Raw genomic sequence first — 23302 nt, 5'->3', positions numbered from 1 at the left:
TTTCACCTGCCAGGCCCCTAACCACAGTTACGAGGGCCACGGAAGTCACGTGACCAACGTACGCTTTACACACTGTGATAGTCACCTGCTCTCAATGGGTGGCAAGGACACCTGCATCCTCCAGTGGAGGGTCAAGAGGGGCGGGATGGGAGACGGCAGTGGAGACCGCCAACACCATGCAGCTTTGACCTCAACCAGCTCTCTGGAACCGTAAACCGGAAAGTAGAACAAATGCTAGGAATACAGCTGCGCGGTGATCAAGGGGAGGTTTTTTACGGAGAGGGGGGGGGGGGGAGAGAGGGAGAGAGACAGCAAGTGAAAGAGGCAGATAGATAAATGGAGGACAATCTAGAAAGAGATTGGTACTGGATGGCCCTTGTACTGCATATATCAGTGCAAACGTTGTTAGGTCTGCCAAGGACCTGTGGCATAGTGTTTGAGTCTGGTTCTCACAGTACACAAGGACTGAGCCTGGACTCGGGGCCAAACGCAGCATAGGTAACGCAGAGCTGTCTCGCACAATTTGGTTATGTGTTGTTTTTTTTATGGTCTGTATTGATCTATGGATGTCCATCCTCCATTTTGGGTGAAAAATATCAAATATCAAAAACAATGCTACAAATTACGAATAGTTGTTGCTCACGCCAACCGTGTAGTTAATTCTAGGGTTAACAGGGTTACAGTTGGGGCTTTTCTTTAAAGTTGTCAGGTTAAGGTTGGGAGAAGGGTTATCTGACATGCAAAGTAGGTTTGCTCATTAGCTTAGGCTGTCCGTGTGAAGATTTGAAAACACCCTCTGGGTTGCTGAATGTCTACACCAATCCAGCCCACAGCTCTGTGTTTTTCCTTCCCTAAGTATCATTCTAATTCTAATTTGAGTGGCAATACCAAGCGTAACATGTCATGCTAATTTGAGTGGCCCAGATGTATGTATATGTAGCCAGCCTTAGTGGTTTTAATTATACAGGAATCTTAGTTCAAATATGGAGGTTTTTTTTGTTATTTAGTTTTTTCTTTAACAGATATGAGCCACATGTGATGTAATAATGGAAATGTAAGAACATTTGGGCACTGTTTACTTTTCAAATTCAGTGAATTTCTGTTGAATCTTGGTGAATTTCCTTTTTCTGTGAATTCCTAGATGCAATTGATGAAGGTCAGACTGCCTTTTTGACTGCTAATGGGAATATTTTTGAGAACATTCCAAAAAATATATTTTGTTTACTTGTTTGTTTAACATGCAGTCTTACAGTAATGGTGTTTTATGACAATCGTCTTCTCAGAAAAGTCAAAATATACATATTTCTGCTCTGTTGCAATCTCTTTTAATATTTACCTGCCTTTGTTCTTCAGACAAACTTAGCATTTTGAAATGTAGTGACAATTTATCAAGTGCCTTTGAAATGAATAACAAATTACATTGAAATTTAACATAATACTTTGAGTATTAGACTTTCAGAAATGTTTACCTTTACTGTCCAATGTTTTTATTTAAATGTACTTTTTTATGTGTCATGGTTTTCATTGTCTAGATATTTATATCAATAAACAATAACTAAAGTTGATTGCCTATGACTTCATAGCATCTTTCTGCTTGAAGGTGCACTGTGTAGAATCGTGCCTCTCAACAATAACACAACTTGTCTTTCCTTACTGATCCTGACTGGAGTAGAATTTTCAAGTCCAGGGTGTTTTGTTGCCCAGGATAATGCTGCAACTGTCTAAGGCAAGTGTAAGGAGATTGGAAGTCAATGCAAACTGATAGACAGACCGACAAGAAAGTTTAAACGGAATATCTCAGGCACACGTAGCAATTTACTGGAAAAATATTCTCAACTCAGGACATTAACTGCAGATGACTATTGGTAATTTTGCTTGTATTTATGCTAGTAGTGCAGAAAAACCTTACGTATTACCCCTTTTCAGCATGTTTGGTATGCTAAAGAAAATGCTCACTAGGGAGCAGTGTTGTTCAAATAACAGCCGTGGTGAGTTATGTGATTCTGCTACTGTACCCACTGTGACTGAATCTAGAGGAAGTCTGATGGAAGGCTGTATACGTGTCTTTCATCACTGGTTTCATCCAGACAATCTACATGAACAACGTGTCAGTCAGGCTATCTGTCTTCACACTGACTTTACCATTAGTGATGGTTACATTTTGACCATATTCCACTTAATGTGAGGGATAAATAACCAGTCCCAAAACATTGACATTGAACTCTACCAAACCACATCAGTGGAGATTAGGCCCTTTGTGTTTACAATGGTGACGGTTGGAGCAATGTAATTATTTTGTGTGTTTGTGTGTGTGTGTGAGAGAGAGAGAGAGAGAGAGAGAGAGAGAGAGAGAGAGACTGAGAGAAAGAAAGCTATAAGTCTAACAATAGATGTGGAGACCAAAAGTCCTTACAACTATAGTAAAACGTGATATAAGACCAGAAGGTTTTTCGGCCGTTGGGAAGAAGGCTATATCTGAGTTAGTGGTTAGGTTTGAGGTAAAACTTCCAATTGGGGTTAGTGTTAGAATAGGGTTTACCTAGAGGTTTACGCATAAAATATAGGTAACTGAGGTTAGGTTAAAGTTTAATTGATACGGAACATCGTTTTTTTTTTTGAATCCACAGCGATAGATAATCGAAGGTGTGAGAATGTGAGTGTATTGAGTTGCCGAAGTTTTCCGATTCTAAATTACGTTATATTCCGAAGATGACGTTTTTGTACGGCGGGGGGGGTGGCAGAGTGTGTGTGTGTGTGTATGTGCGCGCGGGCGCGCGCGTTTGTGTATGTGTGTATGAACTGAGCGGAGGTGAAGAAGAGGAGGATGAAGCTGAGAGCGGAGGATGGGAGGAAGAGTGGAGTAAGAGACAGGCTAGCTATCAAGGGCTGTATATGCATGCCTGCAAGTGTGAATGCGTGAGTGAGTGAGTGAGGAAGAGGGAGGTCGTTATCGGACTGAAACAAAGACACATTTTGGAACCCCGAAACATTGTAAAGGAAACTTTAAACTTTTACCCGCCAGAGCTTGGCTACTGTGCCGGGTCCCGGCTTTGTTTCGCGACGGGGGAGGTCTACAATAAATGCAGGGATAAAATAGCTTCAGATCGACAATTTTAAACGCAAGAGGGGAATCCCTTGGACGGTGTTTGTTGGGGGTAACGAGAGAATGGCGGCCAACATGTACCGTGTGGGAGGTAAGTCTTTTATTATTTTGAGGAGACCTCAAGTAAAGATATTATTAGCGAGCTATGCTAGGGTAGTTAGCGAGCTATGCTAGGGTAGTTAGCTAGCTAGCTGAATTGTCTTCGCTAGCGAGTACTAGTTATTTCCGCGAAGCCTTGCTAACTAGCTAGCAGGCTAATGCTACCTAGCGTAGGTAGCTTGTTAGCAGGACATGTCAAATTAGAACCCTTTCGTAGCAAGCTGACTAGTTAGCTAGCTAGCTTGGTTAGCTTTATCGTTATTATACGACTTGGTCAACTAAGTATAACGTTAGAATAGTCAACCAAGTTCATATAACTAGCTACTCACTAACTGCTTAGTAAGTTAGAACCAACACGTTAACTTAATAAAGTTAATAAAACACATGCTATTACTTAACTAGGTAACATGCTAGTTTGCTTTGCTACGTTAACCAGCTCTACTGTACAATATTGACATGATTTGGTTTGACCAGCTAGCTTAATCTTTTAGCAGTAGTACTGTACTGTAGCAAGTTTGCCATCAGGAATAGCACGATAATGGATCGTACCTCGGAAGCTCCTGTAACATTATTGAAACTATCCTAAACTTCAGACTTTTTTGCAAAGTGTACCATATTTTCAATTAATGGTTAACATAAGTAATTAGCCTAATTGTTTACTCTAACTACTGTAAGTTAGCAAGCTAACAACACGTCTGCATGTTAAAAAGCCGGTAAACGTGCGTCAGATCGCAAAAGGGCCAGAGCTAAGCCGGCTGTATTCTTCCCCAATCCCCTGGGTGGACAGCATTATTTTACCATCAACATTTCGTTTTTATGACCTGGTTTTAGGGGTGATGTGGATGTTTATTAGCGCTCTTGATTTGGTGCAACGTTTTTCTGATTCAGATATTTCCTTTCTGTCTTGACTTGAAGTGACTGTTTTGGTGAGTGTACGGCCGCTGACTTAGCCAGGGAAATATACATGCACTCTCATACATTCTGGCTATTTTATTGTTGTGTAAGGTCCCACAAGAGCGTCTGTATTTAGGTCACGGTGATTAAACAGTACCGTGTCAGAAAAGATGCTGGCTTGTTTCTGCATAATACAATGTAAACAACGACTTGTACAAAATGCCTTGCAGCATGCATAGGACCACACGTCTTTTATCTGATTAAGTCATACCAGTAGATGACGCCTTGCAATACATTATTTATAATGATAATGTAGGCCTTATTTTACAGGCAACAGCATAGACACATTTAACCCGTGACAGATATCTTTGCTTTGACTGTGCCGGAGATGGCACTGTTCTGCAGAGGGTAGTTTTGGCCCCCATTAGTTCCCTTGCAGCAACTCTAGAACATGACAAAATACTTATTAACCCGCGCTCTGTTGTCCCGCTGGAGGGGACCTTTCCAGAGAGCATGCACGCCGGGCAACCATTGGTGCAACTGTTGTTCCAAAATTATGGAAAGCGATGCTCTTGCCAGTTCTCTCTTCAGGCACGGTGGTCACAAGAACCAGTGCCCAGCAGGATATCTACCCAGTTGGTTAGCTCCTGGCTGGTGTCGGTGCTGATCTTGGATCAGTTCTCCCTCAGTCCGTTTCACCTCACCTGGGCTGCTGACCTAATCTGTCTCCGCTCCTCGGTGACGTTATAAACTTGGCCCTGGTCTACTGTGCTGCTTGTGGTTTCGCCAGGGTGTCTCTGAAACTTGTCTGTGGTGAATTTCACTGTATGCTCGGTGCGATCGGCTATCTTCCCAAACATCATGCAGATCTCTTCCTCCATGTGGTAAAAAAATATGTTGTTATGACTTACCTGGACGTGTGCAGCGGTTCTGTCAGTGGTGTGGCGGCTGGCTGCACGGCTGACATTTAGGTGGATTTGGGGGTTTGAAAGGAGTGGGTCCCACGCGTCACTCCCGTCCTGCGTTAGCTGAATGTGATGTCCTGCCGTAGGGCCGGATGCTGTCGGGGCATCGATGGTTGAGTGTGGGTCCTGTGGATAAATGGGGTTCGTGGAATGATTTCGGGGCGCACTCGTCCCACGTGCTTGTCAGTTCAGTCGCTCAACAGTGGCTGGCTATTTGTGGACCCGAGGTAGTTTCCGGTGCTCGTTGCGGATGTTTTGTAAACACACTGGACTCTCTAGGGGCGATTGTGATCCAAAACCGGGTAGTGGGCTCAATGCCATGCAGTGTAATTCATTGTAATACCAAAACTACCTCTACATGTAGAGTCGGACCAACCTACAAATTGTGTTGTCTTCCTATTTAATGCCAGGGCTCCCTAAATGCCAGTCGCTGTGTTGTCACCCCCCCCCCCAGCATCTAACATGCTGTGCCCCAACCACCTTGGCACCGTAACCGCAACAGCATTTGACTCTTCCTGGTATTACTTCTTCCTCAAAAAACAAACTGGTTCTTTTGAAATGTGCCGCCCACAAAATGGACCTCAGTGGATGTCTGGTTAACGCTGACAAAAGCGTGCCTGAGCTAAAGTTGTCTTTTCATAAGAGCAGACTCTGATCCCAGTCTCCTTGTAATATTCCCCCCCCCCCCCCCGGTCCATTGATCGACGAGGCGTTGCTCTAGCCTTTAGTCCCTGTGTCACTGATTCAACCATGCAGTCAAGGATCCCCCCCCCCAGCGTAACGTGAGAGAGGGCTTCGTGTTTTTAATTCGTCCCACTGGGGCAAGGACAGACAGTTGAAAACACACGGATGAATGTGGAGGAAGAGGGATGAGACGAGGGTGACTGTCTGATGCACGGCTCTGTTGATCGTTGAACCAGATCCCGTCCGCCTCAGTGTGGATTGTTACATAACTATGGGAGAGGGGGGACATTTCTCTCATGCACAGGGGTTTGTGTTACCCTACAGCATCTGACTTCTCTCTGGGGTAGGTGGCGTGAGTGATGTGCCGCCTCCCTGTGTTATTGTCCATGTTAAGGTTGGTCTCCATGTTTTGGTGACCAGATTTCCAAAGGCAATGTAGCGTTTTTCAAGATTTATAATATGGTTTCGGTATTAGCCTAATCTCTGCATCTACATCTGCTGTCCTAGTGTGGATTCTTTCCCCTGGCATGTAAATGATATTATCATTTGTGGTTTTGCGAATGTGTTAAATGGAGTCTTGGTTTGATCCAGTGGCCATTCTGTGAAGCCAAATCGTGTTAGGAGGATCTGTCAAACTAGGATTTAAATACCCACAAAAAACCTCAACCTATGTGCTGATCAGCAATCTTTGCAACAAATCCTCTAAAGCAACCCAGATGACTACTAGGTTAACTTGCTCTTAGTTTGTGCTGGTAAATAAAAACGGGCATCTTGGCTAATCATATTCTTAACCATCACTATGGCTACAAATTAACAACATAGATATTTAGTTATTTGATACTGTATCCTACCGAACTAAGGCGATTCACGAATGAGTTGAACGGTGTCTGTTGGAAGTGACCCTTCTTTCCACATAATGCTGTTTGGATATTTTCGGTGATAATATCTGTGATATTCAATGCTTTCTCATGTGGAAGGTGCCAACACTATACAGTTGAATGGAAAACCATTGCCTCCCCCCGCCAGAGGCTATGGAACGTGCTACTGCAACTGACATGAAGCCGTAGCCTCGACGCGTAACATCAAATCAAACCCATGCTTACTGGCTGCGCGTGTATGTGAATTGGGCCTGTTGAATGTGTTGGTATCGTGACGCTGCGGTTCTGTTCCCAAAGGCCGTTGTAGCAGTGGCTGCGTTACTTTCTTTGGTAAATATTTTAACGCGAGTTGAGTGTTTTCCTGTTATAGACTTGCGAAATGTCGAGCTCGGTGTTTTTCGTTTTCGTTCTTTTTATTTTTCGATGTTTTTTTTTTTTTTTTTTAGTGCGTGTCAGCAATCGTTTACACCAGTCCGAGCGAGGCTTACGCCTTGTTTATACCAGGAGCAGACCTCCTGGAAGCCATAGATCTGACGTCCTCCTCTGGTTAAGAGAAGCACTGTATGCCTAGTAGGTTTAGGCCTGTTAGGCCAACTCCTGTGGTTCGTTGTCACTCCGGGTCAAACGGGATGCCCTGGTTCACCCCGCGTCGCCGGTTGATTTGCCCCGTGTCTTGTAGCCTCCGCTCGTGTGACGCCCCTAGTGTTGTTGTGTGGAATGGGGTGAGCCCCGGGGTCAGTGACCTTGACCCCTCGGGTCCGGCGTCGATGGGCTGGGCTTATTGAACCCAAGTATTGGACAAACACAGAAATGCTGCTCACTTTTCAGCACCTCACGTATGCGAGTGAAATTCCTCGACGTCGTGCTTTTGAGTGTGATACGTGCTTGTGTGACCCCCCCTAGTTTAGCGTAGACTATAGCCTAGCAACGGCTTGGGGCGGCTGAGGAGGGGGGGGTGGGGGGACTGGCTAATTTGTCTCTGAAATGGCAGACAAACAGACGGGATGTGTTGTGCAAAGCCATTAGCTCTCACCACCACACAGCACCTGTGGGCTTTTTGGTGTATTGATTTTGCCCTAGTGAGAGCCTTTTGTAAACGATGATTGATGTTATAACTGCTGTTAGTAACGGTGGCTTACTTCTTTACTTATCAACACAGGGCACAAGGATTCAAACGGCCCCCCAAAAAAAAACGCTTTCCTTTGAATCTGACCTCATCTGCGACTGTGACACACGCTGAATTCATAAGGCGACGATTGCTTTGTTGCTATTCTTATGTCTTGTATGTTTTCTCTCCCTTTCAGACTACGTGTACTTCGAGAATTCCTCCAGCAACCCCTACCTGATCCGCAGAATAGAAGAGCTTAACAAGGTTGGTTGGATAATCCATCCTTCACGTCTAACCTATCATCCACTGTGGTTATGTGTGTAGATATAGGCCTATGGAGTTGTTTTTTTATGCCAACCGTGCCATTGTAAAGGTTGTCATATCTGATCTGATGGCCATCTCTTCATATGACACGCATGCATGTGCGCGCACACTTCACCCAGAACTGTGCCGCTGTTAGCCAGCAAAGGTTACCAAAGCAGTGACAAGATGTTGTCATGAGGGCCATTACATAAGGTGGCTAGCTGTAGCTGTCGCGTATCAGCGACGACACAGGCTCGTTTCCCAGTCAAGGGATTAAGCTCATTTATGTAACACTCGGCGACTGAAGGGGTTGTGACAAGCATCACTATGAGAACTGTCTTCCCAGCGCTAATGGAGGTAGACTGGTTAGGGGGAGTTACGTACTGGCTCTCAGGAGTATTCACCCCCTTGGTCTCTTTTCGTTTTGCCATGCTACAGCATGGAACCAGAATGTACTCAGGAGTTTAAAAGTCTTTTTGAATTAATTACAGACGTTAAACCTCAAACTGACTGATTGCAGAGGTGTGTCGCTGTGGAGGAACAGTCGTGTTCCGAAGTGAATAGTTGGATCACCTGGACGGTCTACCAGTACGCCGTCCAGGTGTTTCACCTGCTTTCAGGATCAATTCATCGGTTTCTTAGAGGCCCCACACTTGGTTAATACAAATCCTAACAAAAACGTCACAAAGATGTGGTAACGTTCAAAAGGGTCAAATGTGAGAACATCTCCAGGGCATTGAATATCACCCGGAGCGCAGTAAAGTCCATCATTGGGAAATGGACAGAATATGGGACAACCGAGTCTTCGTAGAACAGGCTGTCCTCTGAATTATCTGGAAGTGAAGGACACTAGTCGGGGAATCCACTAAGAGAGGCAACTCTAAATGACTCCTACGGCTCTAGGTCTTCCACAGCTGAACTGGGAGACACTGGATACTGTCACAGTACCCAGGGTGCTTCACAAAATGGGAGAGTGTCGAGAAGAAAATCTCCCATTAAATCTCAACGGTTTGCCTGAAGGCATGTGGGCGACTCTGAGGCCAAGTGAAAGAAGATTCTGGGGTTTCGTGAGACCAATGTGGAGCTTTTAGGCCTCAGCGCTAGGCGCTACGTTTGGTGCTAGCCTGATCCCACGCATGATCCTGAGAACACCGTCCCTGCCACGCATTGTAGTGGCGGCATAATGCTACGGAACGCAGAATCTGCCAGGGCAAAATGGATGCAGCACGGTGAAATTCTGCCCCTGCTGATGTCTTCAAGAGACTTGAGAGAAGACTCGTCTTCCTGTAGGATGATGACCCGAAAACATACAGCCAAAGCCAGAGTGGAGTGGCTTCAAAACAGAAACGTCAGTATCCTGGAGTGACCCAGTCAAAGCCAGAGTGGAGTGGCTTCAAAACAGAAACGTCAGTGACCCAGTCAAAGCCAGTTGATAGAATCTGGGAATAGCTGAGAACTTCTGTTCTCCAAAGGTCTCAAATTTTCTGACGAAAGTGCCTCCAACAATTATTGACCTAAAGGGGGTCCATACTTACACAATCAATTATTTTCTGTCTTTGTATTTATTTTAGAACTATCTGTAGTTTTTCTCTTTTGATCTTATGGGCAGTTTTTTTTTTGCGTGGATGAGTGGCAAAAACTCCTCTTCGGTGTCCGTAAATCCGTTTAGGTGTAATGTTTTAACAAAACGCGAAGAAGGGTGGAACGTTGAGTGCATTTGAGCCACTGTTCATGTTACTACAGGCATGACTAAGCAATGTGTTAGGAACCCTGATACCGATCTAATGCCAGTCTTTCGGCCAGAGCCTCATTGAGGAAGTACGCTGTCTAGGGACTGTGCTGCTCCATATTACCTATGAAAGTAGATGAGGAAACAAACAGTCAGACGGGGCCTCAGTTTGTCGTTTTTCTTTCTCCCTCTCTTCAGATCATGGTTAATCCAATGGTAATGGAGAGTCACGTCACCCCTTCGACACATACAGACCCATTTTTAAGTTCTACTCGGTCCCTCCAGGATTCTGCATATTCACAGCAAGCAGAGGCTTATATAATAGGACCTATCGCAACAATATTTCTGCATAGAGCAATAAGATCATCACTATTATTATTATAATTATTATTATTATTATAAAACTGACTGCCGTTATGCTGCAGTACATAAAGATTACTGGACTTTTCAACCAATCACTGCACTGCTTTTTCGGCATTACACAGTTCAGTCATCCCCAATATGGGTTTTGTCTCCTCCATGCTTCTGTGATAGATCGGGACCAGAGTCACTGCATGTTGCCATGAGGGATGTGGTCATTGCTGCAACTGAGTCCAGCAGTTCAACCCACAGAGCAACAAAATATCATATGCTTCCTGGAGGGAATCGGTCTAGCACTTCCTCAAAGCATTTGAATCCATGAAATTCAAAATGGCAGATTGTCCATTCGTAGATGTGACTCCTGTGAATGTCTATGAATGTGGCATGCTGTTCAAAGAACAATATGAGGAGAACAATATGTTCCGCCCAATGGGTAATTGGACCGTTGTTTTCGCATTTCTCTCTCTCATTCAGACGGCCAATGGGAATGTGGAAGCCAAGGTGGTGTGTCTGTTCCGGAGGCGGGACATCTCGGGTAACCTCAACACTCTGGCCGACAGCAACGCAAGTGAGTACGATGGCCTGTGGGTCTCAGCTTGTCGGATCTGTCCATATAACCTTAATGTGTTAAACTGCTGAAAGTCAACGTGCTCTTAGACAATTTCAGGATATGACCCCAGCACTTTTGTCTTCTCAGAAGGCGAAAGCAGATGTACAGTTGCGCAGAAACCGCTTGAGACAACTTCACTTAGCTCTGTGCCAGAACACTGCTTTGCACTCTATGGACTCTGCGAGAGTGTCGGCACGCATTGTTAGATTAGACCGGTGTTCCCCAAATCCCCCCCCCCCCCCCACACACACACACACACACACACACACACACACACGTCACCTCATCGAGGAATTGATGACAAGTTGTCATGTTGAATAACGTGGACTACAGTAAAAATTGAAGTCCTTGCTGACTAGAGTTGTGGAAACGCTCAACTAAATGCTTCCACAGCTCCTGGCTCTTTCACATCGACCACTTTAGTACCTCTTTATTATATGTCTACTGGGTGGTCTTTAAAAACAGGTTGTGACCCCTCCCACCACACTGACCCAAGTCTCTGTCTGTCTCTGTCATTCTCTGCCTGTAACTCTCTACCAGTGAAGTTATGCTCTTTCGGATTACCAAACGGCAGCCGGTGGTAGGGGATACCAGCTCTTTGTCCATCTGAGGTGCAACAATCTGTGTTACGGAGGGAGGGAGGGATGTGGGAGGGAGGGAGGGATGGATGGATGTATGATGGAGGGAGGGATGGATGGATGTATGATGGAGGGAGGGAGGGTTCATGCGTCATTGTGCTGTTCGACTGCAACTGTTTGTGGGAATGTGGTCCTCCTCATGTAAGATTCATTATAATGGAGAAGGGAAACTGTTTTTTTTTTGTTTTTTTTGTATTGTGAATTGCATGGTGCTTGGACGTTGTACTGAGTAATAGTGGCTGGGTGTTGGTTTGAGAGTCTGTGTTTCTGTCACAGTCCAGGGCCGTCCCTCGCACCTGATCCAGTTGGTGCCCTTTTTACAGACACGTGGGGAGGGGGGGGGCAGAGGGAGACTGGGTCTCTGCCATATTCAGGGCCTTCAGGAAGTACACACACCCCTTCACTTTAGAACGTCTAGATGTATTAAAAATCGAACATTTAGATTTATTTCAAAAGGTTTAATAAAAAAATGAATCTAATGTACAGATCGGCCTTTGGTGTTCGAGGAGGAGGGGGGGGTGATGCTAATGACACAGATGACTGAGAGCTCGGATCGGATACTAACACACCCACACCCTTCTCTGTGATAACACAGTGCTCTGCATGCAGTGGCAGTGCTCCAGCAGACAAAAGCCACTTAGATCCACACCTCAAAATGGAGGCATTGTCCATTATCCACCTGGAATGCCGACTCCTAGTGCCTAGTACCACGTATCGTGTTAGTGAACGCAGCCTAATTTGCTTGTCGCTTTCGTGGATGCTTTTTTAAAGTTTTTGTATATTTTTTTGGGAATTATTTAGTATAAATTGGTTGGTTCGAACCTTCATTGTTGGTTGGCTGAAGGTTGTGGTCTGCCAGGTCACCAGTGTGACACATTTTGAGGTCAGTATTTAAGTCCAATATACCGTGGCAATTGGCTTTATCCGGGCACTCAGTGTTGCGTTGTGCCCAACAACAGCCCGTAGCCATGGTGTGTATTTTAAATTAAATTCACCAGGCATGCTTATCCAGAGCAATTACAGAAGCGACTCGGGTCTAATGCCTTGCTCAAGGGGCGCAGTGTCTTCCAATGGGTTTACCGATGTTTCACCGGTTTCGGTGATACAAACGGACACGATTTGTCTTGCTAGTCCGTTGCTCTGACCACCGCTCTGCCGTCCTCTCTGCTGCCGCCGTTGAGTTGCGGAGATCTGGCTGTGCGGACACGACACGGTGCCGGGTCTCTGTTTATTGCCCTGGCGGAGGATCCGGTGCGCGGCGGCTCGGGTGTCCCGTCGACCCTCCCCACAGGGGGATCGGCGGTGAAAGCGGACAGACAGACGGAGAGAGCAAGTGGTCTACTGGGCCGTGCGTACAGACCCAGGGCCCAGGCCCCCCTCGACACACACACTATTAACAGTATTGCTACGCTATGTCTTTAGCCTCCCTCTGAGGCGCCTAAAATGCCTGTTCAGGCACCAGCCACCGTTTTGGCCCTCTTTTAGACAAGGCCTAATCGCTCCCACTGTCTCTCTCTACCTTCACCAGTTACACCCCCCCCCCCCCCCCCCCCCCGTCTGGGCACCCCCTCCTTATCCTCAGGCCCAGGCACACTGCTCAGAACAAAAGGCCCTTGATGTGTCCCACAGGGCTGCAGCGCTCAACGGGTTAAATCAGACTTGCCTTGTGTCTTTGTCAGAGAAGAAAGTGTGTGTGTGTGTGTGTGTGTGTGTGCTTTTATTTTTTTTATCTGTGTGGGGGGGGAATACATGATGGGGGATGGGCGCCTCAGGTTTGGCGCACAGGGTTTCCCACTTAGTCTGGCAGGGACTCGCTGGACAAGGGGAGGGAGGGGGGGCGGGGGTTGAGGGGTGGCAGGAGGGGTTAACAGAAAGGGGTGTGGCCCGAGGGCCCCGTCCCTCCTCCATACCACTGACAGGGTTTCCTGTGGCTGAGTGCAGGGGCGGAGTCCATGGAGATGGAGCGATAGTCCTGCCCAGTTCTCTCTCTCTCTGCTTACTCGCTACCACCACGCACACACATTACTGACTCACACGCCTCAAATTAGGAATGCGCATTCTAGTGGTGTAGCAATATAATACAAAACCATCTTGCGTATGGGAAAGTCATGCGTCCCTTTGTCTGCTGGTCTGATTACAGCCCACCAGGTCACTCATTGTGCAGCCATTTGTTTACACTGACTGTGAGGCTTGAGCAGGCGTGCAGTATTCCCCCATTATAATGGACTGGATTAGTTGCTCCTTCGTGGAAGGAAATTATTTTCGTGGCCTGGTAGAGGTGAAAAAGTATGTACACCCCCTGAAAAGTTGTATTCATTTATATATGTGGATGTGTGGCTATGTAGTCTCCTCTTGACAGAGAAGGATGACCTAATTTTAAGAAATTGGTTTTAGAAATCATTAATTTAACAAGTCAACAGAGATGCATTTTCATAGTGCAGTGAAACTAGGTGCACCCCTGGCTTCAATGGCGGAAGTTGCCCCCATTTGACTGACGTGACTTCATGTAGCGGAAGTTTTCGCCCACTCTTCTTCAGATTACTGCTTACACTGCGTCATGTTGAAGGCCCCCCCCCCCCCCCCCCCCCCAGACATCCGCTTCTACATTTCGAACCATTCTGCTATAGATTCGGTTGTGTGTTTTGGGTCAGTGTCGGCCTTTTGACAGATGGCCTCACGTTCTCGTCAAAAATATTTCCGGTACAACAGGGAATTCATTCCATTAACTGAATGATGGCAAGTTGAGCCATGAAAGCAGCCCCATGCTGTAATTCAAAGGCAGAGTTTCGTTTTCGCCAAACAATTCCACCTTTGACCCGTCTTTCCAGTAGGTTTTGGTCTTCACCAATTGGTTGTGTGGGCAGTTTGAATTTGCTGTTGTCGTCTACAGGGATCAAGCTTTGCTCTTCCCCAGCATCGCAGTAAATGTTCCTCTACGTGTTGAAATGCATTTTAATCGTGGTGATGAACAATTCTTGGTCAGGGTGTGTATTAATGGAACGTGCGTGTGTGTGTTCTCTCCATAGGAGACTTTGAGGAGGAGTCGAAGCAGCCTACAGTGTCTGAACAGCAGAAACACCAGCTCAAGCACAGAGAACTCTTCCTTTCTCGGCAGTTTGAGTCTCTCCCTGCCACTCACATACGGTAAGTGTGTGTGTGTGTGTGTGTGTGTGTTTGTGTTCCAACTGTGATGGGAACCCAGTACATGACCTTAACGCCAGTGATGTGTTCAGACGGTCCCTCTCTAACAGGGACTTGGTTTTAAACAAGGTTGAGGCGTGAGTGTCGAAATCCTTGAATTGTGTCGCTGTTCTCGTCCCTGTTCATAGCGCGTTCGTTCCCAGCGTTTCTGCAGACCGTTGTCGGTGTTCCATTAGCAAAGATGCGCGTCGTACTGCGGTGGTGGTCAGGTGCAGGTCTAAAGGGATTCCTGCGAACCGCACCCATGGGAGTGTTTAGTGTCTATTGCAGGGTGACCTCTGACCTACCCTCCTGATGCTGCTCTCTCTCTATCTCTCCTCAGGGGAAAATGTAACGTTACGCTCCTCAACGAAACAGACGTCCTCGCCGGCTACCTGGAGAAAGAGGTGAGCCTGCCGGTCTGTTGTGAGCATGGCTGTCCAAGACCCCGCTCCACCCCTCCCCCACCTGGCTGTCCCACTGACTGTGTTTTCCGTGCTCCAGGACTGTTTCTTCTACTCGCTGGTGTTCGACCCGGTCCAGAAGACGCTGTTGGCTGACCAGGGGGAGATCCGAGTGGGCTCCAAGTACCAGGCCGAGATCCCAGACAAACTAGGCGAAGGTAGGCGTCTTGTCTGTCTGCGTGGGGAGGGGCTGGCTGGCAGAACTCTGACCCGCTAAACCGGCCTATCAGGTTGCAGCCTTTCATAGTGGTCAAAGTGCTCTGATAGCGCACTCACAAGGTTAAGTTGGGCCCCCACTTCTGCCGGGTTGGAGGAATGCGTGCTATCACATGTCTGGACGTTGTTGTTCAGGAGGCCTGAGTGATGAGGCTGGGGTCATGTTCTGTAAGGCACGACACCTATGAATGTGTATTGGAACGGGCCGACAGGAAACTTCTAGGGCTTCTCCACAGAACATGTCCCAGATTGGGGCACGCGCACATCTCCGCAGCCGGTTGTTCGCCGACTGGCATTTGCCAGGGAGTGTGTTTGTCACTACCGATATGTCGCGCTTTGTGCCGCATTGGTCTTGATGGTTGTGCCCTCGGTTTTGTCCCTAGGTGAGTCAGACAACCGTATCCAGGAGAAACTGGAGACCAAGGTGTGGGATCCGGACAACCAGCTCAAAGACCCCCAGATCGACCAGTTCCTGGTGGTTGCTCGGTGAGTCTCTATGGTCCCGCTTCCCCTCCGCGTCTCCGGATACGCCGCAGTTACTTTTCATTTTTTCGGCCTCTTTGTCAGGATGGGTGGGTCATGGACAGGTCCGGGTTTGAACTTTGAGGCAGTTTTTTCTCAAGACATATTTGAATGGCGTAGAATCCACGTAGTAGCCCAGTCAACAGGCTTCACTTTCAGGCTCCTGGTCTGTTTTTGGAGGGAATGGACAATGCAAGTGGATGGCTCCATTGTTGCTTGTAGCTAGATCGCCATCTAGTGGTCAAATGATGGAGATTCACGCTGATTTACCGAAACCCCATCTAATGGGTGTTTTTTGTCAAGGCCTTTTGTAGATTTGTTTGTTTCGGTACTGGATTTGTCACGATGATGATGATGTTGTTGTGGACTGTGTTCCAGTGCTGTGGGGACGTTCGCCCGGGCCCTGGACTGCAGTAGCTCTATCCGCCAGCCCAGCCTGCACATGAGTGCAGCAGCCGCGTCCAGAGACATCACACTGGTGAGACACACGCACACACACACAGTCTCACAGTGACAAGATAATCACTAAGTCAAGAGCTCTCCGTACAACCCCAAAACAATGGACGTTAGCACGTTTATCATGCTTCTCCAACACCATGTCTTTCTAAACCCATTCTGTTACGCACTCTTGTGCGTTAAATGACCATGGCAGAGAGCCTGGTTGAGAGCCTAGTGACTCGACAGGCTGTTGGTTTGAATCCCAGAGCGCAAAAGGTTAAAATAGGTGTCTGTGTGCACTTGAGTACAGCACTTTCTCCAAATGACTCCTGGGAACCGGCCCTGGTTTGGGACCGGCCTTGGTTTGGGACCGGCCCTGGTTTGGGACCGGCCCTGGTTTGGGACCGGCCCTGGTTTGGGACCGGCCCTGGTTTGGGACCGGCCCTGGTTTGGAACCGGCCCTGGTTTGGAACCTCTGCTGAATGGCTCCAGTGTGAGTCCATATAATCCTGTCTTCTCTGTGTAGTTCCATGCGATGGACACCCTGCAGAAGAACGGATACGACCTGGCCAAAGCCATGTCCACTCTGGTGCCTCAGGGCGGGCCCGTGCTCTGCCGTGACGAAATGGAGGAGTGGAGCGCCTCCGAGGCCATGCTCTTCGAGGAGGCCCTGGAGAAATACGGCAAGGACTTCAACGACATCCGCCAGGACTTTGTAAGATGCCTCCCCTGTTCCTCCTGTATACGCCTGTGTGGGTCCTGTTCTGAAGGAAGGGGAATGTTTGTCCATTTCATTACGAGCCCTAGCGAATGCCACTCAGCGTCCTGTCACACAGGCTTTGTTCTGGATAGACTGACGTGTCGTATTTCGCTTTTGTCCCCAGCTGCCATGGAAGTCGCTAGCCAGCGTGGTCCAGTTTTACTACATGTGGAAGACCACTGACCGCTACATCCAACAGGTCCGCTTCTGCCTTTTGCGACAAATGTTGATGTAGAAGGGCTTCATAAAATATATTTGATAGTTTGGCCTGTTAGCGCACACCCTTTCAAAACAAGTAAATGACAATGACTCAAGTTTGATGAATAAATGGCGATGTGCCAAATTGCATGTTTATTCTTTCAGAAACGACTGAAGGCAGCTGAAGCAGATAGCAAGCTGAAACAGGTCTACATCCCTACCTAGTAAGTACTGAACCAGGGCCAACGCGGCCTCCTCCCGCCCTCCCTTAGCGCTGGCCTCCTTCCCTCCCTTGTTGGCCTCCTTCCCTCCCTTGTTGGCCTCCTTCCCTCCCTTGTTGGCCTCCTTCCCTCCCTTGTTGGCCTCCTTCCCTCCCTTGTTGGCCTCCTTCCCTCCCTTGTTGGCCTCCTTCCCTCCCTTGTTGGCCCCCTTCCCTCCCTTGTTGGCCCCCTTCCCTCCCTTAGTGGCCCCCTTCCCTCCCTTAGTGGCCCCCTTCCCTCCCTTAGTGGCCTCCTTCCCTCCCTTAGTGGCCTCCTTCCCTCCCTTAGTGGCCTCCTTCCCTCCCTTAGTGGCCTCCTTCCCTCCCTTAGCGACCGGCGTGTCCTCCCCCCTTACCACATCAACCAAACACACCTCTCTCCCCCTCCAGCACCAAACCCAACCCCAACCAGATTATGCCTCCGGGTCACAAACCAGGCATGAACGGCGCCGCGGGCTTCCAGAAAGGACTGAGCTGCGAGAGTTGCCACAGTGAGTATCTTAAGCCATACGCCGTCTGTCTGTCCGTCCGTCCGTCCCCCGTCATATAACAGACCCCCCCCCCCTCTGTTGCAGCTGCCCAGTCACCCCAGTGGTACGCCTGGGGGCCGCCCAACATGCAGTGCCGGCTGTGTGCCTCCTGCTGGATCTACTGGAAGAAGTACGGAGGCCTGAAGACCCCCACACAGTTGGAGGGCGCCGCGAGATCTGGCTCGGTACGTCTGCGTCCTTAACCAGTCATTTATTTCCCAATTCACGACGGGTGTCCGTGGCCCGTGTGATCGGAAACAAAGACCGCAGCCCGATGAAGCCCCCATCCCCCCCGCCTCCCCGGAGCGCTGATGCGCACCCGGTCGCAGCATTCCCCCCGCGCGTCGCCTAAACTCTCTCCTGCCGCCCCTCAGGAGTCCACCCCTCGCGGCCACATGACCCGTCAGGAGGCGCAGGGCCTGTCCCCGTTCACGACGAGCGGGGGGCGCGCCAAACTTCTGGCCAAAAACCGGCAGACGTTCATCCTGCAGACCACCAAGCTGACACGCATCGCCCGCCGTGTCTGCACCGACATCCTCCGGCCTCGCCGTGCCGCCCGGCGTCCCTACGCCTCCATCAACGCCAACGCCGTCAAGGCAGAGTGTGAGTGTAGAGGGACGCCCCTGGCTTTTTATTAACCCGAGCGGTTAAGACTGGCTCAGGAGGGTTTGTCCCCCCATTGCGTTGTTTTACAACGGGACATCGGAAAAGGATTAAGTCAGGAGTTTCTGGCCTCTTGTCAACATGGAAACGGCCGTAACGTCAAAACATACTTTCTGTAACGTTTTCTGTATCTTTTTTTTGTTTCGTTTGGTTCCTCTTCAGGCATGATACGGCTGCCCAAGGCAACCAAGGCCCCTATAAAGAACCGCTCCATCCCTCGGCCTCCACTGGCCAACATCGTGAAGGAACTGGGTGAGAAAATGACCCGTCGGTCACAGAGTAACCAACCACGCAGATCCTGTCCTGTTGACCAAACTGACCTAACACTGACTCAAAATGACTTTGTTAGTTTTAGTTACAAAAGTGCATTTGCTTAGTTCCAGCTGTGTGTCGGTAAGACTGATTTGGTCTGTGATTATGAGACATGGCGGTTTCTGATTGGCCCTCTCCTGTCCCTTCCAGCCATCCAGGCGCCACTGAAGTTGAAGGCTCCTCGAGGTACCCCCACCCCCATCAACCGTAACCAGGCCAACCAGCCCCGCGGGGGATCTGGCCTGCTCGGGAAGAGACCCTTTGACAGCGTGAGTATTACACACACACACACACCCTCTTCACTTCCTTCTGTGTCAGTCGGTCCATGAACACTGACAGGTGCTGTCTATTCCGTTATCTCTGACTAACCTTGGGTGGAGTTTCCTGTCCCTGCGTGATGGAGCGACACGCTGCTTCTGTTGCCTCGGTAACAGTGGGAGAATCACTGTCCATGTGTCTCTGTCCTTCCACCCTGTCTGAGCTGAGCAGCATGCCCGCTGCATCGGCCAAGTGGCTGCACGCACAAACACACACACAGGCGTGGCGCACCCCTCCCCCCCCCCCCTCCCCCTCACAATGTTCTCCCTTCCCGGTCGCAGGCGGCCGGTCTGCCGTTCCCCACCAACGGGAGGCCGTTCACATCGGGCATGAGGACCACCTCCCAGTCGGTCATCAAGCGCCAGAAGGTGAATCAGGGAGACGCGCCCAACCCAGTCGTGTTTGTGGCCACGAAAGACACCAGGTACCTCACCTCACGGTCATTCCTGTCACTCGCCGTTGCCCGGCGGCCCGTTGACGGCAAATACAGATGGGCCCATATTTAAAGTGTTTAGAATATTGTATTTTGACCAATGAAACATTTGGCATTTTGGGTTGCTCTGTGTAGGCTCATTGCTACTCGCGGGCTCAGAAATGTTACAAGTAAGGTGTGTGAGATTGTTGCGGTCCAGCAGTCGTCAAGCGTATATTGGTGACCACATGCAGTGGGTATGGGAACTGCACGTAGTGACTAATCCCACGACCGGAACGGAAGTCGATGGGTTTAGACTGGTTCGTTTCTTTTCCCTTAGTCGCTATGTAAACACTGGCTGCTCTATCAAAAGTGCCAATGCTGGCTGGCTGAAGTCTGTGTCACTTGCAAAGCTCGCTAACTCCGTCACATCAAAAGGAAGGAACTGAAATAAAACTGCATTGAAATTAGTTAAAAATAACATTGACGCTTGAATTATTTTTTTAATGGTTTCATGTGCAAAGTGTGGGCTGTTGACTATAGCCTGGCTAAATGGCATATCAAGTTAAACTAATCTTAAGCCTAACTGCTGTGCTTAAATAAAACACTGCCGTACCAAACTAATTGTTAGGCTAGAGAAAAAAGTGAATTGAATTTAAAAAAAATACATATTATTCAGACAGTAATGTGAATGTAGGACATTTTTACAGGGATGCAGTGATCTTTTTCATGTTAACAGGCATAGGTGAGACTGTGATGGCAAATACAACATGGTTTGGAGTTCTGCTCAGAATCCAGGATCCCTAGAACCAGTTAGGTTCCGGAAGCAGTAAGGTTCTAGAACCGGTTAGATGATAACTGACGCGACTGACTTTAACGTTAGCCCCCCCCCCCCCCGTGCCCCGTGTTGACGTTGTTCAGGTTGTGCTGCTGATTGACCGCACTTGTGCTTCCTTCCCGGCTAGGGCTCTTCGGAAACACCTGACCCAGTCTGAGATGCGTCGGGCGGCCAGGAAACCCCACCTCCCCGTCAGGGTGAAGCTGCCTCTACTCCCCCGGCCGTTGACCGTGCCCATCCTGCCCTCCAGCACCAGCGAGCCCATTGTCCTGGAGGACTAGGGGACCTTTGACCCTATCGTCACTCGCCTGCAAGTGCAGCGGCGCACACGCCATACCAGTAGTCGTTTTCTTGTGTCATCTTTTTTTTTTTTTCTTGTGTTCTGTTACCTCCCCAAATGCTGAGGTGCTGCTCTCACACAACCGCGCGCACACACACACACACACACACACACACCTACACACACGTTCATTGCATCTAGCATACACAGTGTAATGAAGTGTTCACACACCAACCAAGAACATGCAGTAGGCTTTGGGCTTCGTAGTATTTTATTCCGGCTCTTTTTTTGCTTAATTGTTTTGCTCCCCTTTTTTAATGGCAAATATTTTTTACTGTGTAATTTAAAATCAGAAATATTTCTCATCCTGAAATAATGGTGATAAAGCACACTTTATTTTTTCCTCCAGGTCCTATATTTTGTGTAAATATTTGCAGCATCTTGAGGGGTGTGACACCTATTTGGTTGGGGATGGGTACATCTGAGAGAGGGCCATAGAAATGGTAATACTAGAATGAACAAAGTCCCTCAGAACATTTGAACAATTTGACCGAATGTCCGTTTTAGTCATTCTATTCTATAGGGAGGGGCTATGTGTTTTTTTGGTTTTTTTTTAGCATGTTTCTTTGATTCTTTTTCTAGAAAGGTCTATTTTGATGAAGGTTTTACCCACATGTCATCATCGTAGATCTGGGAGATTGTAGTAAAGTGCTTTGTGTGACCCATTTGTCAGACTCACTTATCAGACTCTATTCTGCCATAATCTGCTTGACTCCATTTGCACCATCAAATTTTCACACAGCCGAACCTAATCAACCCCCCCCCCCCCCCCCCCCCCCACCGCAGTTTTAGGTTTGCTAGTGAGGACATAATAAGCTGTTGTTTCCCTAGGGCTTTTAAACTAGGGCTTTTAAACAACAGCCCCTCCTAACACCCCAACCTGTTTCACCAGTTGTTTGTTGAGCCCTGTTTTTCCCTGTTGTCCAGTCTATTTTCCTTTTATTTAATTGTCATAATATACGTGACATTTTTTTTGCCCATCTGGAGAGAGGCATTCTGGATCCTTCTTTGTAAAGCCTTTTTGGGATGGACGTGCCTGAGAAAGTACCGCCTGAGTATGGTGGGGGGGGGAGGGGGGGGTAAAGAGTAATGTATTAGAAAAGGGTAATGTATGTCGACCGGGTTGAAGATATTCATCTTGTGTTGGTATGGAAGATAATCAAATGGCTGATAGGTTACTGGTGTTGGGACGTGTAGAGGTATACTGTTGGCTTTGAGGGCCTTATTTTGAAAAGGATGTGTTTTAGTGAAGGAGACAGAATCATGTTAAATATAACATGCTAGGTGGAAACTCCATTTTAAGATGGTTGTGGTCCCTGTGCATTTTGCCCCCTTACTCGTTCACATTCAGACCCCCCAACCGATTGAGTAGACCATAACATTTGACTGGATTGTTTGGCTCTTAAGATTGAATGAAACTGACCGATAATGTTGTGAGTCAGTGGTTATCAGATAATCCTGTTCCAAAAGCAGCGATATGTATTGGCTTGTGTGCTGAAGTCATGATTTTGATGATGATGATGGTGGTGAAGATGATGGGAGAGGAGGCTCCGGTGATGTCTCTACATGTGGGTTGATTTGGTTTGAATCTTTATTTTCCCTTGTTGTGTTTATGATGAAAGGGTGAGTTATATTAAATCAATGCTTAATTGGACATGATAGTTTCTCATTCTCCCGCCAGGCTTACAAACAGCCTGTAGGGGGTTAGAAATGGTGGATTTATAAGAAGGTTTGGTCCCTAAGTGGGCCTTTGTAAAATGTTTCTAAAACAAATTAAAGTGTTAAAATGCTTAGTGGAAATACTAATCTGAAGAGAAAAAAAGAACTTGGCCTATTGAAAACTTCAGTGTTTTTATATAAAATATTGGGGGGGGGGGGGGGGCTTGTATTTACTCCATATTATGGAGAGGGTTAAAATACTGTACATGTGAACATTGTTCTCCATCATTGGGTGGGTTTGGGATGGGAGAGGGCATCAGATCAGGTGGGGGGGGGGGGGGGTAGTTGGAGGGGCTTAGAATTTTGTATGTTGGAGAGAGAATTATGCTACAATTAAACTTTTCTCAAGTGTTTTTTATTCCAGCGTATCTGTATCCTTTAATGTATCTTGATAAGAAAAGAAATAAAGATTTTTTTTCTTCGTGGTCGTATATATTTCTGTGTGTGGTTTTTACTGTATGTGGATGAAAAAAGATTCAATTCCGTGTATGTATATGATTGGCTGATAGCTGTGGTATATGCAGCAATAAGGCACGAGTGGCTGTGGTATACATCAATTATACCACAAGCGTTTTTTTAGGGAGCCACACATGGCGGAGTACCTGGACAAAGCGCTTACCCATGTTATATTGGCCACCATACATCACAAACCCCTGATATGCCTTATTGCTTTAATAAACCAGTTTCCAAAGCAATTAAAGTGGTAAAAAGTGTCTGTGATGGCCATTCCATGGGCCCTTGTGCATAAGAATAGCTGGGATA

The 23302-nt window shown here is 47.7% G+C and overlaps 2 protein-coding genes across 4 annotated transcripts in view; both read left to right on the top strand.

The window, feature by feature from the left end:
* eml3 (EMAP like 3) overlaps positions 1-1556 on the top strand; it is a 33619-nt gene extending 32063 nt beyond the window's left edge. For all 3 annotated transcript variants that reach the window (XM_010887943.5, XM_010887944.5, XM_034290503.1), the window contains one exon: positions 14-1556. In XM_010887943.5, the coding sequence (XP_010886245.1) occupies positions 14-214 (201 nt within the window). In that variant the 3' untranslated portion in view covers positions 215-1556. The remainder of the gene's footprint in view (positions 1-13) is intronic.
* Positions 1557-2778: 1222 nt separating this feature from the next.
* On the top strand, positions 2779-22971 carry mta2 (metastasis associated 1 family, member 2). The gene is made up of 18 exons (XM_010887946.5): positions 2779-3194; positions 7928-7995; positions 10598-10691; positions 14398-14515; positions 14895-14958; positions 15056-15173; positions 15615-15717; positions 16132-16231; positions 16718-16906; positions 17076-17150; positions 17315-17373; positions 17799-17899; positions 17984-18123; positions 18313-18541; positions 18764-18853; positions 19064-19182; positions 19513-19655; positions 20609-22971. The coding sequence occupies exons 1-18, from the start codon at positions 3167-3169 to the stop codon at positions 20760-20762; spliced, it is 1992 nt and encodes a 663-aa protein (XP_010886248.1). The 5' UTR covers positions 2779-3166; the 3' UTR covers positions 20763-22971.
* The last annotated feature ends 331 nt before the right edge of the window (positions 22972-23302 follow it).

This window comes from Esox lucius, chromosome 24, assembly GCF_011004845.1.
Source record: "Esox lucius isolate fEsoLuc1 chromosome 24, fEsoLuc1.pri, whole genome shotgun sequence".
In the NCBI taxonomy this organism is placed as follows: Eukaryota; Metazoa; Chordata; class Actinopteri; order Esociformes; family Esocidae; genus Esox; species Esox lucius.
The sequence above is the reverse complement of the archived record's forward strand: the minus strand, read 5'-3'. Positions and strand labels throughout refer to the sequence as shown.

Coding starts and splice junctions, on each gene's coding strand:
- mta2 (XM_010887946.5), top strand. CDS start 3,167: ATGGCGGCCAACATGTACCGTGTGGGAG. Junction 16,232..16,717: donor CGTCCAGAGACATCACACTG/GTGAGACACACG, acceptor TTCTCTGTGTAG/TTCCATGCGATGGACACCCT. Junction 18,542..18,763: donor CAACGCCGTCAAGGCAGAGT/GTGAGTGTAGAG, acceptor GTTCCTCTTCAG/GCATGATACGGCTGCCCAAG.